This window comes from Akebia trifoliata, chromosome 9 (assembly GCF_017979445.1).
Source record: "Akebia trifoliata isolate Shusen 1 chromosome 9, ASM1797944v1, whole genome shotgun sequence".
NCBI classification, from domain to species: Eukaryota; Viridiplantae; Streptophyta; class Magnoliopsida; order Ranunculales; family Lardizabalaceae; genus Akebia; species Akebia trifoliata.
This window is the reverse complement of record NC_141383.1, coordinates 20,537,378-20,552,414: the sequence shown is the minus strand read 5'-3', so window position 1 is coordinate 20,552,414 and position 15,037 is coordinate 20,537,378. Positions and strand designations below refer to the sequence as shown.

Here is a 15,037-nt window from a genome sequence, read left to right as displayed (position 1 = left end):
TATGATATTGGATCGGATCTTGGGTGACCCGATTGATTGAGGGCAATCTTTTTGCCTTTCTGGAAAACTTTTGTTTGACTGACGCCAACCTTGACTTTGACTTCAACTGGCGGCTAAGAAGGAATGGATCTTGACTTTCCACGTGGTGGTAGTTATCTGTATAGAACAAAATCATGCGAATGGCTAGCAGACTGCCACGTGTCACGTAGATACTATCCTATTTTATAGCAACGGAACATCGTATTAGACTTTGGGTCTTCTACTGTGAGAGTTGATATTGCCACACCAATTCTTATATATGAGAATTGCACATGTCGGGTGGTGTTAGCAAAAGTTGGTGCGGCAATAACAGATCTCTTATTAATGCGGAAGATAATTCGCTCTTCTCATTTAGTATATAATTTGATGAATTGCTTATGAAAATACATTAGAACCGGTCCAATCCAAAAAAACATGAAAAATTAAATTTTTGGATCGGATTCAGATCTACCTTAATCCTATTTGAAAAAATCAGATCCAAACCTATTTCAATAATTTTTTTTTTTTTTTATTTACTTAATTTCATATAAATGCATATAGATAAAATGTTTTAGTATTTTTTATTTCCCTCTATGTTTGTAGTAGGAAAAATAGATTTTGTAAAATTTTATATTTTTAAAATTTTTTATCATTGATAATTTGAAAATAAAGCATGTGTTCTGATCGGACTGGATCGATTTTGGATTAAAGAGGAAATGAAATGAAATGAATCGGATTCAGTTTACATATTCATTAATCCGTTCGGATCGGAGTGGCATTGATCCAATACCAAACCGATATGTTGTCAGTCCTAAATGGAACCTGCTATTTCTAGTAGACTTTATTTAAAAAGGATTTTGTTAACGTGCAATAAATACACTGTGAAATTGAAATCGAAATCCTAAGTTTTATCGATTCTGGTTTTTATTGGTTTTAATTCCGATTTTCAAATAATGGAATTAGACTCGGAACAATAAATTTTTGCTCATTAAACATTTTCGATTCTTTTGATTCCAATTGGCTTCTATTAATTTTGATTCTCAATTCAAAAGACTTGATTCTAATCAAATAGACATCCCGACCACGTATATGTTACCAAAAAACAATAAAATTCATGGCTTAAGATCAAAGAATAATAAATTATCAAATTAATAATTATGTAAGTAGAGTTATGGTCCAATTCAGTAGGTGATAAATAATTCACAAGAGGACATCGAACTTGATACAAAACAGTAAATTTATACTTTTAATGACGTGTTACTGTTAGGTTTTGACACTTATCATAAGTTTGATGAGAAGGCTTGCATCAAATTAGGTTCCACTTAGGTCTGTAATTGGGCCTAATTTTGGCGAGCCCTGGTCCATCATGGACCAGTTTGGGTTGTGTTAGTAGGCCCATTTAGTTATTGGGATGAGTTAACTCATTCAAAGCTCATGCTTTGAGGTCAGGCTAATAATTTATCTAATGAGGCACAACTTTTATCGGGCACTTTCATTATCGTAACAAATTATTAGAGTACGTACGTAAAAGGTAATTTTCTCGTGTAATGGATTGCTAGGGTTTTTTTGTTGTGGGGGCAAACTATAGTGAATGGTACACTTGAAGATGAATAGTTTTGGGGGGAAAATTCGGAGATTTTTTGTTAGAAGTTTGAAGAAAATGATATTAAGGTCATTTTCGATTAGTCTATGAGCGAAGGCCAAGTCAAGAGGCAATTTCATCTTCAAAAAATTGAAAAGGAGTGGGGCAAATGGGGAGGTAGACAAGGGATTGGTGGCAAATAAGATATGTAATTAGTTGAAAATAAAGGGTATCTCAACGTTCTGTCGGGGGCAAGTGCCCCCACTGCAATCCTTACTAGCTCCGCCCTTGCCTGCTATATGCGCATGTGCAATTTTCTTACTATTATAACCACACATTGTCCTTTGTACAACTACGTACTTAAATCATCACAACTAGTGTTGTCATATATGATCGCACAAACGGATATGCCATCATGGCATATGCAATTGTATATGGCATGGCACATGCAATTGCATACGACAATATGTAATGGGATATGCAATATGCCATGGCATATCTTCTCAATGATCGGAATTTGATTGTTGAATAAAAATTAACTTTTTTTTTTATATTATAGATACCTCATTAGTATCCATCACCCATTCTTATAACACTCTTAACATATTTCTATTTAGTTTTACTCTCATTTTAGTTCCCTTCTAACTTCTATTTTTTTTTTTTTTTCCCTTAAACAATCTAATTATATTTTCTACATATTTTATTCCTCAAATCACCTACATCAAGCACAAATAGCCAGAATCAAGATTTCAATTAAAAAAGATTGAAGGATTCTATAATATTCAAGAATCAAGAAATTCATCATCCACGAAGAAGAATTTCAAGTCTATGCATTCTTACATGCTTGTTAAACCTATAAATATAATTAATTATAGTGAATTTGGAATACAAAAAATGTATTTTTTAATCATTTCTCACTATTTTTTTTTTTTCATTTTAACTATAAAAACACAAAAATAAATAAATAAAATAAAATAAAAATTGTATGATATGCAACTGCATATGCTATTGTGGGATCACACATGTGCATAGTATGTGCTGGTCGCACATCACTGCATATGCTATTTGAAAAATATTGATTACGACTACATAAAATCAGGTGTCGCCGCCTCTATGTAAATATGTCTCCCAATTGTCGAGGAGACTCCCAAATGCAAGATGACTTTGAACTCAAGTGGTGGGGTCAACTTGGATCTTGCTCTCTCAAAATTTTGGTTGAATCGAATCTTTAGCATTATGTCAGGATCGTATCTCAAGATTACATGTGTCCACCATGAACAAGCGTTCATCTTTTATCCCTACATGAGTAGTGAGTTCTCCTTTGAGTAAGGATGACTTTAGCAAATTTGGGATACCACTACAAGAATCCGAGTTTAATGTAAGCCCATTGCATAAGAAAAAGGAAAATGCCAAAGTACCATTAAGACGTACATCGATTCTCACATAGTGTATGTGCGAAATCATAATGTTTTTCATTGAGATACAAGTGAAATGCATCTATGGTTATGTGTGCACCTCCACATCAGTAATGTGAGAATCGATGTACATTTTAATGTTACTCTGACACAACTCTAAGAAAAATGTTTGATGTCCTCTTCTAAAAAATGATTTATGCACACTTAATTGGGCCCACTAAAATCTTGATATTCATGGTTGGGTTAGTCAGAACTGGGCCTCAAATCCTAAACCAAGCCTATCCATGTATTTTATGGATGTAGTTATAATATGATATAAATAAAATTACAATATAAGTATTGGGCCTTGACTGACCCATTCTGATATCTAAATGGGCCTATTAACGCTATCCAAGTTTTCTGGATCTACACTCCAGAATTCTTCCATGCAATGCTGAATTTTCCTTCTAATTAAAAAGAGTCGTGGCATACTCAATTGACTCCCTAACTTGGAAGTGTACTAGAACCATAGACTTTGTGCCTCGGGATACACAACCATGCATCCCCATTAATCTATGTAATTGTGTATATGGAGATGTGCAGTTGTGTATCTCGAGGCATGAAGTCTATGGTTCTGAACCACACCACATCAGGGAGTTGATTGAGTATGCCACATGGGGGATTCATATTATAAGACTCAATTAAAAAAGTTGAACATCTCAATGATCGATACTGACATAATCATCCACGTGGATTATTTTGTTTCCACGTCATCTGTAACCTACCATTCTTTTAGGAGTTCTAAACTCTTGCTTTTTTATTTTCCACTTCCTACTTCCACGTGTAAATTGCCACCACAACACTTGAATCCAGAGAAGAGTTCTGGACTGCATCTCCAGAAAACCTCTCTCCCAGAAAGTAAAAAACCTCGAAATTAACGCTACTATACTCGAGTCCAAAGGTGACCAACAAACTATCGAGGGCAATTTCGTAATTTCAATCACAAAATGGTTCTCCCCCTCTCTCGATTCGCTTTCCTCTCTGTGCCCTAATCCTCTTTGATCTCATCCTCTTGACTCTCTTTTTAAATCTTTCTCAGATATGATCCTTCATTGATTTTTCTGATTTTTTATGCAATTGGGGCTTCTGTTTCCGATCCGAAATCTCTGATTTTTATGATTTGGTCGGTAAATTTTCAATAAATTTCGGATTTTTTTCTCTTTATTTATGTGGATTTTATGTTGATGGGTTCTTGTGGATTGTAGTTTTTTCGAAGAATATGGAACCAATGGACATCGTTGGGAAGTCGAAAGAAGACGTTTCGCTACCAAAAGGTGAGATTTTTTTTTTTTTTTTTGTGGTTGTTCTTATTTGTTTGGAAATTAGGGTTTGTTTTCTTTGGTGATTTGGCATTATGAATGTTGTAATTGAATGTAATTTTTTGTGAATTTTAGATGGTAAATTGCATTGATAGTTGGAAATTGTGAAGGAAAGGAACCGATTAATTTTTTTAGGCAAATTCAGCTATAGTTTAAACCAAGATTTTAAGGACCAGCTTTGGGATCGGATCGATACCCACCGAGTCCATAAGATTCGGCAGATCTGACCCAAGAGTCAAGGCCTCCCAAATTTCATTCAACTGATTTCGACATCAATTGAAAAATAAGTCTAAATGTTTAAAAGCAATTTTTTTTTATCCGGGGGGTGGGTGGTGTGTGTTTAAGTCTTGATTAATAGATGCTGCAATCACAAAATTTTCATTTTATATGGATCACAAACATTTAAAATATTTTATTTTAGATCTAAAAATTGATTTAAATGGATCGACTTGATCGAGTTTTCAAAAAACTGCTTAGCTTTAAAAGAATCAGATGAATCGGTTCTAGAACGAGTAAATGAGGTGACTGTCTAGTTGGAAAAACCTCTAACTTGAGTTGATGTCAACTCGGAGTTTTTATGGAACTCATTTGTTGGCTCACTAGTTCAACTGGTTGGTTTGGAATGGGTTTGTAAGCATTGGTTGGATTAATTGCCTGATAAATTATGTTTGTAGCTTTACTAAATTGCTTTAACTTCATTATGAAATTGTACTAGAGGCACATCAAATCGAATACTAAAAGACGAGGAACTTTCTATTGTGCCATTTTGTTTGATTTGGTTTTTTTACTTGAGGTTTTGTTGGTAAATATAATTCACATGTATTTGTTACTACTTTGTAGCAACTATGTGTAAGATCATTAAGGAGATGCTACCGCCTGATGTTCGTGTTGCTAGAGATGCTCAAGATCTTCTAGTTGAGTGTTGCGTAGGTGAGAAAGTGATAAACTACATACCCATTTGTAAAACTCTTATAACGAAACATATTTTTTATTCAGTTCCTAAAGAATGCTTGTTTTACATGGCATTTTTATTATATAAAAAAAATAGATTTGTAATTGTTTGATATTTACATGGCATTTTTATTATATAAAAAAAATAGATTTGTAATTGGTTTTAAACTTTTATGAATTCATGATAACTTGATTGCGCCTTACGCTTATTTTATTTTTTTTCCTTGGGAGGATGCTGATTATTTGTACACATTATTGAAAGACTTAGTCAAGGTATAAGTTATGATCTGTATTTCTGTCAGTCTAGAAATGGAATAGTTTTCATAGAAATATTTGCTTTAATGTGGAAATTGATGCAATTTTTGTGGAAATGACCAGAACATTGAGGAAGTTTTAACTGAAACTTTAGAAAATAATAAAAACAAACACTAAAAAATACTTCTAAGTTCATAAACATCCAATAATCAATACTTATAAATATAAAAAAATAACAGTAAAAATCATATGGAGTGGAAAATCAATAATGTTCCGGTACATGTTGGTGCGGATATTTAAGAACCAATCATAAAGAGAACTATATTCTTCATGGAAATGTGAATAATAATGTTACATTAGTTGCACACTCCTTAATATGTAAAACACTGCTTGAGTGACAGAACCATTGAGTACTTGAGATTTCTTTTGGGAGAGCATACTATATATACTGCCATGTTGGGTCAAATGGCACCTCAGACGAACACCAAGATATTATTACCAAAGAGAAATGGATGGGTGATCATATGAGTGTAGTATGAGTAGGTTCAAAGCTCCATCTTGTTTTCGCTGAAACATTCCAGTATTTTTGACATTTTAGAATGAAACGCTAGAATAAGTTACAAAATTTTGTTTGTAACTTTAAATTTCAGAACGATTTGTCGTGTACCGATATATTTCAAACTGGTACAAATGGAAAATGTTCTCTTCACTATTTTTTTTTATCAGTAAGATGGACTTAAACCCACAACCTCAATGTTGCATTGCAGCATGTCAACCAGCTGGGCTATGTTTTCCAAGCCTTAAAGAACTCTAATTAAATGTTTTCTTCACTATTGAAAACCTAACTTCTAGTGAGGGGGACAAAGAGTAATATTTTAGTGTTTGCTGATATCATGTCTCAATAACAAATGAAAAACAGAATCTTCTATTTTTTTCATTATTTTTCTATTTCTAATTGTTCTTCGCTCATTCAAGAAGAGAACTTCTGTTGGCACTCCAAACTTTTACTTATTACATCCCCAATTATTGAATTTTTTTATCACACCTTATGATTAAAACAATCATTTAAAATGATAATTAACATTTCCACACCAGAATTCTCTCATAACACCTCAATAGAAGTTTCAAAAAGATATAATAATAATAAAGAAACGCCATTACCCACAACAATCCATCAAAGAGAGCATATTTTGTTTTGATAAGTCAAAGAGAACATATTTCACACAGCAAAAACTGAAACCAATATTATTGAGGATCCAATACCAATTTTGAGTGGAATTCAGTGACTGAAGTCTTACACTATTGTTTAATTGTGGGTGTATGAATTTTCTTTGTGCCACCAACCCTAATCTGGTCTTTGATGTTGATGTTGGGTTGTTCATTTTCTCGCTACAAAAGAGAGGAAAAAAAACTACAGATTGAGAGACCATTGTTGTTCTCTTCTAAATTGAAGGAATAGAGTATTCTCACACCATACTTCTTTTTTTCTCTTTTCAACTGGGGTGAAATACATAGAAGTTGGGGTGCCAATTGAAGTTCTCTTCAAGAATTATTAGTAAACTAGATTAAAACTACATTCCTCTTATGGCACTGTGGCTTGTCTTCAAACAGAGCCTTATCCCAAAGATTTGGGTGTCTTCAAACAGTCACAAGCACAAAAGTCACAAGCACAAAAATATTTTGTTTGTGGTCTATTTAACTGCCGTTAGCATTAGTGCTGATCCATACATGTCTAATTGGGAATTTTCTATATTTCTAATTTGTTTACATTCCTTTGAGCACCTGTTAGTGTCCAATATCACCTAATCTTTGGCCTTTTGTTTTCTATAGTACTGAAGAAACTCTGAATCCTTCATTTTTGTTTTTGCAGAGTTTATCAACCTCATTTCTTCAGAGTCCAATGATGTATGTAGTAAAGAGGAAAAAAGAACAATCGCACCTGAGCATGTCATCAAGGCTTTAGAGGTTCTGATGCATCCCACATACTAATTTCCATATTTGAATCTTCTTTCCTTTTCCCATGCTTATATCAGTGTGTTTAATTCCTTTCATCCGATTGATCTTCTTTCTTGAATGTATTATTCATATCGTACCAAAGCAACCTTCCATACCTTTGAATTAGAGTTCTAGTAATTACAATTAGTGTTCTTGATGCATGTGATCTGACATGTTGTGAGATATCCTAAGACCTTAAAGCCTCCTTGGAATCCTGTGAGATGCTGATGGGAGAGTTTTCCATTAAAAGTTGATCTAATAGAATATAAAAAGTAGCAAATCTTCTAGGATAACTGTTACGAATCCTTAGCTAAACACTCATCAAAATCATCTAGCTTTGGTAGCACAAGGACCTGGTTTTTCCAGCAAATATATTGGGGTGCTTCTTGTTTGTGCACTATGCACATCACAGGTGTTCATCAGATCTTTTTTTTTTATAAGGGTTCAACAGATCTCAAACTGAATAGAAGCAACCTTTTCCATACATAAAAAGGGCTAGCTCAATAGTTGTATCAACAGTAAGATTAGGGAAGTAATGTGGACACCCCAACTAGTCCTGATAAATGGGGCATTCTCCTGGTGAAAATACAAAGTCACCCTTTGAGATATGTCTCACCCTGTGGAAGAGAGGATACCTTTCAAAAGGCATAAATTTACTCTGATCCCCTATGGAGCTTTCCAATTTGTATCACTTTTCTCCATGCTGGCCTGCTTCTCCAAAAGATTTGAAAGGTTGATAGGGAATTCCTTTGGAAGACAAGGAGGATGGAGAAGAATGTGAGGTGTTTTGGACAATGGTTATAAGAGGGGATGGGAGCGTGACATCCTAGTCCTTATAGTTTGGGTGTTTTGAAGAGGTACCTCCAATATTTATGGAGAATTCAAGAATGGTACCATTTCGAAAAATTCCTTCCCTTCCATTGTGCCATCTTAGAGGAAAATGGTGATTAGGCGAGGGACTGTTATGTCATATAGAGAATGGCTTTGATTCTTGTGATATACACCAACATTGAATTTTAACAATTGGGAAATGGAAAATTTGTGGAGGCTTTTGGAGATTATCCTAGACATGATGGTGAACATTGATGAAGGGGGCTGGCAACCATACAGATGGAATCCTTGCATAAATTCCTTAGTAAAATCATTCCACCAAAAGATACAATTTAGGGGCAATATCTCCTTTCCATCCAGACTTATTTGGAAAATCGAGTTTCCATCTAAAGTTGTTATCTTTATGAGGGTTGTAGTCTTGGGCAAAATTGTTGTCACCGATCACCTTATCAAGAAGAAGATTACCATTTTATGTTAGCATTATGCGCAAGAGCAATGAGAGTCTTATAAATCATCTCCACTTCTCTTTGAAGAAACTTGAATGGAAAGAATATATTCTTCTGAACAGTCTGTTTGGGTTGAGAAGATAAGAGAACCTCATTTCAGTTTGTTTGGATTGGGAGAAATGGAGAGAAGAGAAAGGAACCACTTTTCTTCCATTTTTCTTGGTTGGGAAGTTAAGTGAGGAGAGAAGAGAAGATTAATGGAGAGAAAAATGCTCAGTTTTGTCCCCCCCCAACCCACAAAAAATAATAATAATAATAATAATAATAATAATAAAATAGGAGAGACTTTGGGAGAGAAGAGAACAAATTATTATTAAAATGACAAAACATTCCCTTTAAAAAATTTAATAATTCCGGTCCACATAAAATCCAACCCAACTTTATTCTCATAACACATAAAATCCTACCCAACTTTTATAAAACTTTGTTTGTGTTGTAAGAATCAAATTGGGTTGGGTTTTATGTGGGCTAGAATTATTGAAATTATCAAAGGATATGTTTGTCATTTTGATAATAATTTGTTCTTATTCTCCTACTTTCTCTCCAATTTATGTGTGTGTGGGGCGGGGGGGGGGGGGCAATTGAGCATTTTTCTCTCCATCTTTCTCTCAATTTCTTTCCATTAACCTTCTCTTCTCTCCTCAATTAACTTCCCAAACAAGATAAATTTAGAGAAAAATGGTTCCTTTCTCTTATCATCTCTCCATTTCTCTCAATCCAAACGGCCAGTCTCTTACGGACCTTGGAGACTTTGATTTATGCCCTTGAACGGTGGAAATCAATTCAATTGGCTTTAATCATGGGGGAAAGCCCAATGAAAGGCTGGTTTCGTATAATGTGCGACACCCAATAAGGACATCATCATACCTAAGTTTCGTTCTTTCTCTTGAATGCGGTCGGCTAAACAAAAAATGGACATAATTTGACATGTGGGACAGTGAAAAGGAAAAATGATGGATTGTTGGGGGTGTTTTAAAAATAGTTTTTGGAGATTTATATAATAAAAAACGTAATCAGTCAATTTAACCCAAAACCCATACCAGAATCGGACCGAATAGGTTTTGAACTCGTTCAAACATGTATTGGGTTAACTTGAAACCCAGTTTCAATCCGATTTGAGTTACACGGTGTAGACACCTCATTTTGCATTCGCCTAATCCAATAATTCGTCATCTGGTTGTAGTGAATTCCTAATGACGAGCACCGAATATGCGAAAAGTCGAAAGCTTATGAAAGTTATTTTCTCCAATCCTTTCCCAGTCCTCATGCTTTCATCTTACTCTTTCTTTGGTACACTCAATGCAAAAATTACGTATGCTTATGATCGCCACACTCTACACTTGATTTAACAAGTACATATGCTTAGGTTTGTCACACATTTCGATAACCTAGAGACCTCACAACGCTAGAAAAATATGACCTCAAGACTTAGAAATAATCACATTGAGACACAGAAGTCACACGTCAAAATTTGCAAAAATTGACAAAATGACGAAAATACCTCTAGTAGGTCTGACCCCTCCGAAATGTCTTGAAAGTACTTTCATAAGTCTTGGAATGTGATTTCAACTCTAACGAGGTCCAAATCGATGAAAATGGAGATATTTACGAAGAATTGAAAAATGACCAAAATACTCCTTGATGTTCAACATTTAGAAACATCAATTCCTAAAAAAATATGACTGAAAATAAAATTTCCGACAATATTCACGCATATCGAGAAAATTTAAATATCCCATGTTTAGAAGAACCAAAATCTACCAATCCTGAAATGCTTAACCAATTGAAATTTAAAATCAATCTTACAAATCAATATTAAAAATCAAATCGACCATCAAATTAAACTATCGATCGTTAATTTTAACCAATCAATGCAACTTTTAAATTTAACTAATCTCAATTAATCAATCAATCAATTTAGAAATTAAATTTCATTATTTTATATCAATGATCCAAACTTTGTACGAAAATTATGTTGGAAATTTACCGCAACACAATGAAAATGGATATTACGACAAGTAACTCATGGTAGCTTTCAAAAATGATTGTTAAAATTAGAATTATTGACTTTGACAATGTGAAATTGTTGACTTTGGCAATATGAAATTGTTAACAAATGAGTTAGAATTATTAACTTTGACAAGTTGAAATTAAAGTGAAATTGTTGAATTTTTGGGATAAGGTTGTTGGTTCTCTCCTATTATAAATAGAGGTGTAGAGAAGTTATAGGGAGAAGAAAAATTGGGAGAATAAAATTTCTTGTTTAAATCACTTTTGTTTCAACCATTCAGCTTACCTATTAATCCCTCTCATTCCCCACATGTTTTCAAAGAATTTTCTCTCTCTCAGATTATCATCACTTCTCTCAACTTTAGATAGTAACGGTCATAAGAAATCTATTCTCCCACGATCTCGTTCCAACTCGTGACCTCCTTTGAGGCACCACGTTGTGTTGCTTTCAATGTTAACTCTGAAGAAATCCATAGCAGCCACTTTTTCTTTCAGGGAGTCGAGCAATGATGTCAACCTGATAGCAATATGTTGGTTTGTCTTTAACTCCGACAGTGATAAGTCTTAATTCCATACTTGGAGGTTGATGAATCATTGGCGAAAGAGTGGCCAAAACATAAGCAAATTTATTATCTTCCCTTGATAGATGTTGGAATAGAATAGCTTTGAACTTCCTAACCAAGTTTAGCAAATATTCGTGATAAGACTTCAATTTCTGATCCCAAGTTTTCCATTCCTCTAATGATTGGTATGTAACTAACGATGAATCCCCGAATACTTCAATTTCAGTGATACCCAGATTCAAAGCAACTTCAAGTCTGGCGATGCACGCTTCGTATTCAATTTTGTTATTTGTATTGGAGAATGCTAACTTAATTGCAATTGTTATGTGACACTTCCCAGATGAGAACAGAACATCCTGAATGTTGAGAAAGAGTCACAAAAAATCAAGTATGGCAATTATACTTCAACGGGGCCACAAATCAAAATGGGTATAGAATAGGGACAGTTATATTCTCACCTGAGGGGTGTCAAAATGGGTAGAGAAAAAGTGGTTGTTATGGATTTCTTCAAAGTTTGCTTTAAAGACAACCCAACGTGGTGCCTCAAAGGAGGTCACGAAGTGGGACGAGATCATAGTAAAATAGATCTCTTATGATCGCTACTATCTAAAGTCGAGAGAAGTGATGGTAGTCTGAGAGAAAGAGAGAGAATTCTTTGGAAACGTGGGGAAAGAGAGGGATTAATGGAGGGGTTGAATAGTTGAAACAAAAAAAATTTAAACAAGAAATTTTATTCTCCCAATTTTCCTTCTCCTTATAATTTCTCTATACCTTTATTTATAATAGGAGAGAGCCAACAACATCATCTAAAAAAATCATCAATTTCAACTTGTCAAAGTTAATAATTCTAACTCATTTGTCAACAATTTCATATTGCCAAAGTTAACAATTTCAGCTTGTCAAAGTCAATAATTCTAACTTCATCATCCATTTTTGGAAGCTACCATGAGTTATAATGTTGTAATATCCGTTTTCACCGTGTCGTGGTAAATTTCTTACAAAGTTTGGATCATTGATATAAAATTATGAAGTTTAATTTTCAATTTGATTGGTTGATTAATTAGGATTGGTTAGATTTAAAAGTTGCATTGATTGGTTAAAATTAACGATTGATGGTTTAATTTGATGATCGATTTGATTTTTAAGATTGATTTTCAATTTCAATTGGTTAATCATTTCAGAATTGGTAGATTTTAGTTCTCCTAAGTGTGGGTCTTTAAATTTTCTCGATGTGCATGAATATTGTCGGAAATTTTATTTTCAGTCATGTTTTTCTAGAAATCGATGTTTATAAATGTCGAATGTCAAGAGGCATTTTGATCATTTTTGCAATTCTTCGTAAATATCTCCGTTTTCATCGATTTGGGTCTCATTAGATTTGAAATCACATTCTGAGACTAATAAAAATACATTTTTTGAGACATTTCGGAGGGGTAGGACCCACGAAAGGTATTTTCGTCATTTTTACAAATTTCGACGTGTTGCTTCTTTGTGTTCCAATGCAATTATTTCTAAGTCTTGAGGTTACATTTTTCTAGCGTTATGAGGTCTCTAGGTTATCGAAATGTGTAGCTAATTTAAGCATACGTACTTGCTAAATCAAGTGTAAAGTGTGGCGATCATAAGCGTACGTAATTTCTACATCGAGTGTACCAAAGAAAGAGTAAGATGGAATCATGAGAAGTGGGAAAGGATTGGAGAAAATCGGGAAAATGCATTTCTCATATATGGCGCTCATCATTAAGAATCCACAGCAGCCGGGTGATGGATCATTAGATCAGGCGAATGCAAAATGGAGTGTCTACACACGATTGAACACCCCTAGGAGGGAATCTAACATAGCTCCATATTCAATGAACTTGGAAAGTCATCCCCCATAGAGGGATGTCCCACACTTACGAGAATGGGTCAAGGGTTTGGGTTTCAAAGTTTGGTGGTTATTGGGTTCCAACACGTTTAGTTAAATTTATATATTAAGTCACGATGAGAAACCTTAAGTTCTAGTGAGTAAGGGGTTAATTTTTTGTTGTTTTATCCTTGCACCATGACATCAGAGTTGCCTATAAATAGAGGCACCATAGGGATGTTTGGGATAGTGAAGGGTGATTTCTTTCTTTAGCTTTTGCTCTTTCTTGAAGGAAGACTATTGAGTGAGTGATTCCTTTACATGTCTAGTAATTCCCCAAATCAGCTGAGTGATTCTTAGAATGTTAGGTGAGTGTGTCCCTAATTTGGGTTGAGAGATTCCCTAAATTTGTAATTGATCTATCAATCAAAAAACAAAAATTGTAATTGATCTTCAGATCATTCATATGTAACCAGTGCTTGATTTTCTATCAATATAGTGCATTTTCCTTCTTTGTTCTTTCCTTTGGCAATGATCTAATGCTAAAATGACATCAGGTTCTTGGGTTTGGAGAGTACATCGAGGAGGTTTATGCCGCATATGAACAACATAAGCTCGAAACATTGGTATTCTTCTTAATTGACTCTTCATCTTTATTCTCATCTGCTCTTTCACAATTGGAGAGTACATGTACATAAGACTGTTTACTCACATATCTTTCCAAATGTCCCAAGCAGGACTCCCCAAAAGGTGGTAAGTGGAGCAGTAGAGCTGAAATGACCGAAGAAGAAGCATTGGCAGAGCAGCAGAGGATGTTTGCAGAAGCACGTGCAAGAATGAATGGTGGGTTGAAAATGCCAAAGCAATCAGATTCAGACCGCAGTTTAGAGAGCTAACTTAGGACCTTTGTTTTCATTCAAGCATCCTTAATTGTCCCGTGTTGGTTCTGTCATTTCCTATAGTATGTAGTCTGTACAGATGGCCTTGGGATGCACTAGTCTTTGTGGATATGCACTCGACTTTGTATTTACCTATGGGGCTGTGTAAAACTTGGCAGACGTGTGTTTGTCTTGTTCTTATTAATATATAGCTTCAGAAAATTGAAATCTTGGTGTAGCTTGTGTTCTTAATACCGAAGTAAACATTGAATGAGTAAGAGTTGTTAATGCATTCTCTTTTAACAAAGTAGTATGGTTTTGAATATTTGGACTGGTGAAACTTCTTGATTCTTCACCGAGTAGTACTGTAAGGAATGCTACCCCTACTAGCAAGTGAAAAAAAAGGTTTTCCTCCTCAGCCTTCTTTGCTGGGCACATGTTCATATAAGGTTATTTTGTGGTTTATGTATCCTTCAAAATTTATCATTCGGGCTAAGAAATAAAAGGAAAAAAATGGATGCTTGAACTTCATACTTTATTTTCATTTTGCATTTTTTTTTTTTTTTTAAACTCTTCTTTGAGAACCTGTGTTGCCACACCAACTTTTTTAACACACTAAACAATGGAATTAAATATAGGGTATGGGTGTTAATATTCATGTCATTTTCTTAATTACAAACATACAACTTTTATTTTATTTTTCTTCGAAAAAGCTCTACAGCAGGGTGTTTCAGGTTTACGTGAAGATTTTTTAGCACTATTCTTTTTTCGTTTTCCTTCTGTTCCAGGGTGTTTTAAGGGCTTTGGTTTCCTAGTTCGGTTTGTTTGT

At 34.3% G+C, this 15,037-nt stretch overlaps 1 protein-coding gene across 3 annotated transcripts; it reads left to right on the top strand.

Moving 5' to 3' along the window:
* The first annotated feature begins 3,938 nt into the window (after positions 1-3,938).
* LOC147394565 (protein Dr1 homolog) lies at positions 3,939-14,436 on the top strand. Of its 3 annotated transcripts, none has more exons than XM_086453799.1 (6): positions 3,939-4,181; positions 4,260-4,328; positions 5,214-5,303; positions 7,450-7,544; positions 13,888-13,956; positions 14,065-14,436. In XM_086453799.1, the coding sequence occupies exons 2-6, from the start codon at positions 4,274-4,276 to the stop codon at positions 14,224-14,226; spliced, it is 471 nt and encodes a 156-aa protein (XP_086309925.1). In that variant the 5' UTR covers positions 3,939-4,181; positions 4,260-4,273; the 3' UTR covers positions 14,227-14,436. The 3 variants fall into 3 exon arrangements, with proteins under 3 accessions (XP_086309925.1, XP_086309923.1, XP_086309926.1); XM_086453797.1 differs by having other exon boundaries at positions 3,940-4,177; XM_086453800.1 differs by having other exon boundaries at positions 3,945-4,177; positions 14,068-14,436.
* The last annotated feature ends 601 nt before the right edge of the window (positions 14,437-15,037 follow it).

What these genes read in the sequence shown, in the direction of transcription:
- LOC147394565 (XM_086453799.1), top strand. Translation starts at nt 4,274, where the DNA reads ATGGAACCAATGGACATCGTTGGGAAGTCGAAAGAAGACGTTTCGCTA. An exon ending in ATGTCATCAAGGCTTTAGAG is followed by an intron (nt 7,545 to 13,887) that starts GTTCTGATGCAT and finishes AAATGACATCAG; the next exon opens with GTTCTTGGGTTTGGAGAGTA. An exon ending in AACATAAGCTCGAAACATTG is followed by an intron (nt 13,957 to 14,064) that starts GTATTCTTCTTA and finishes AAATGTCCCAAG; the next exon opens with CAGGACTCCCCAAAAGGTGG.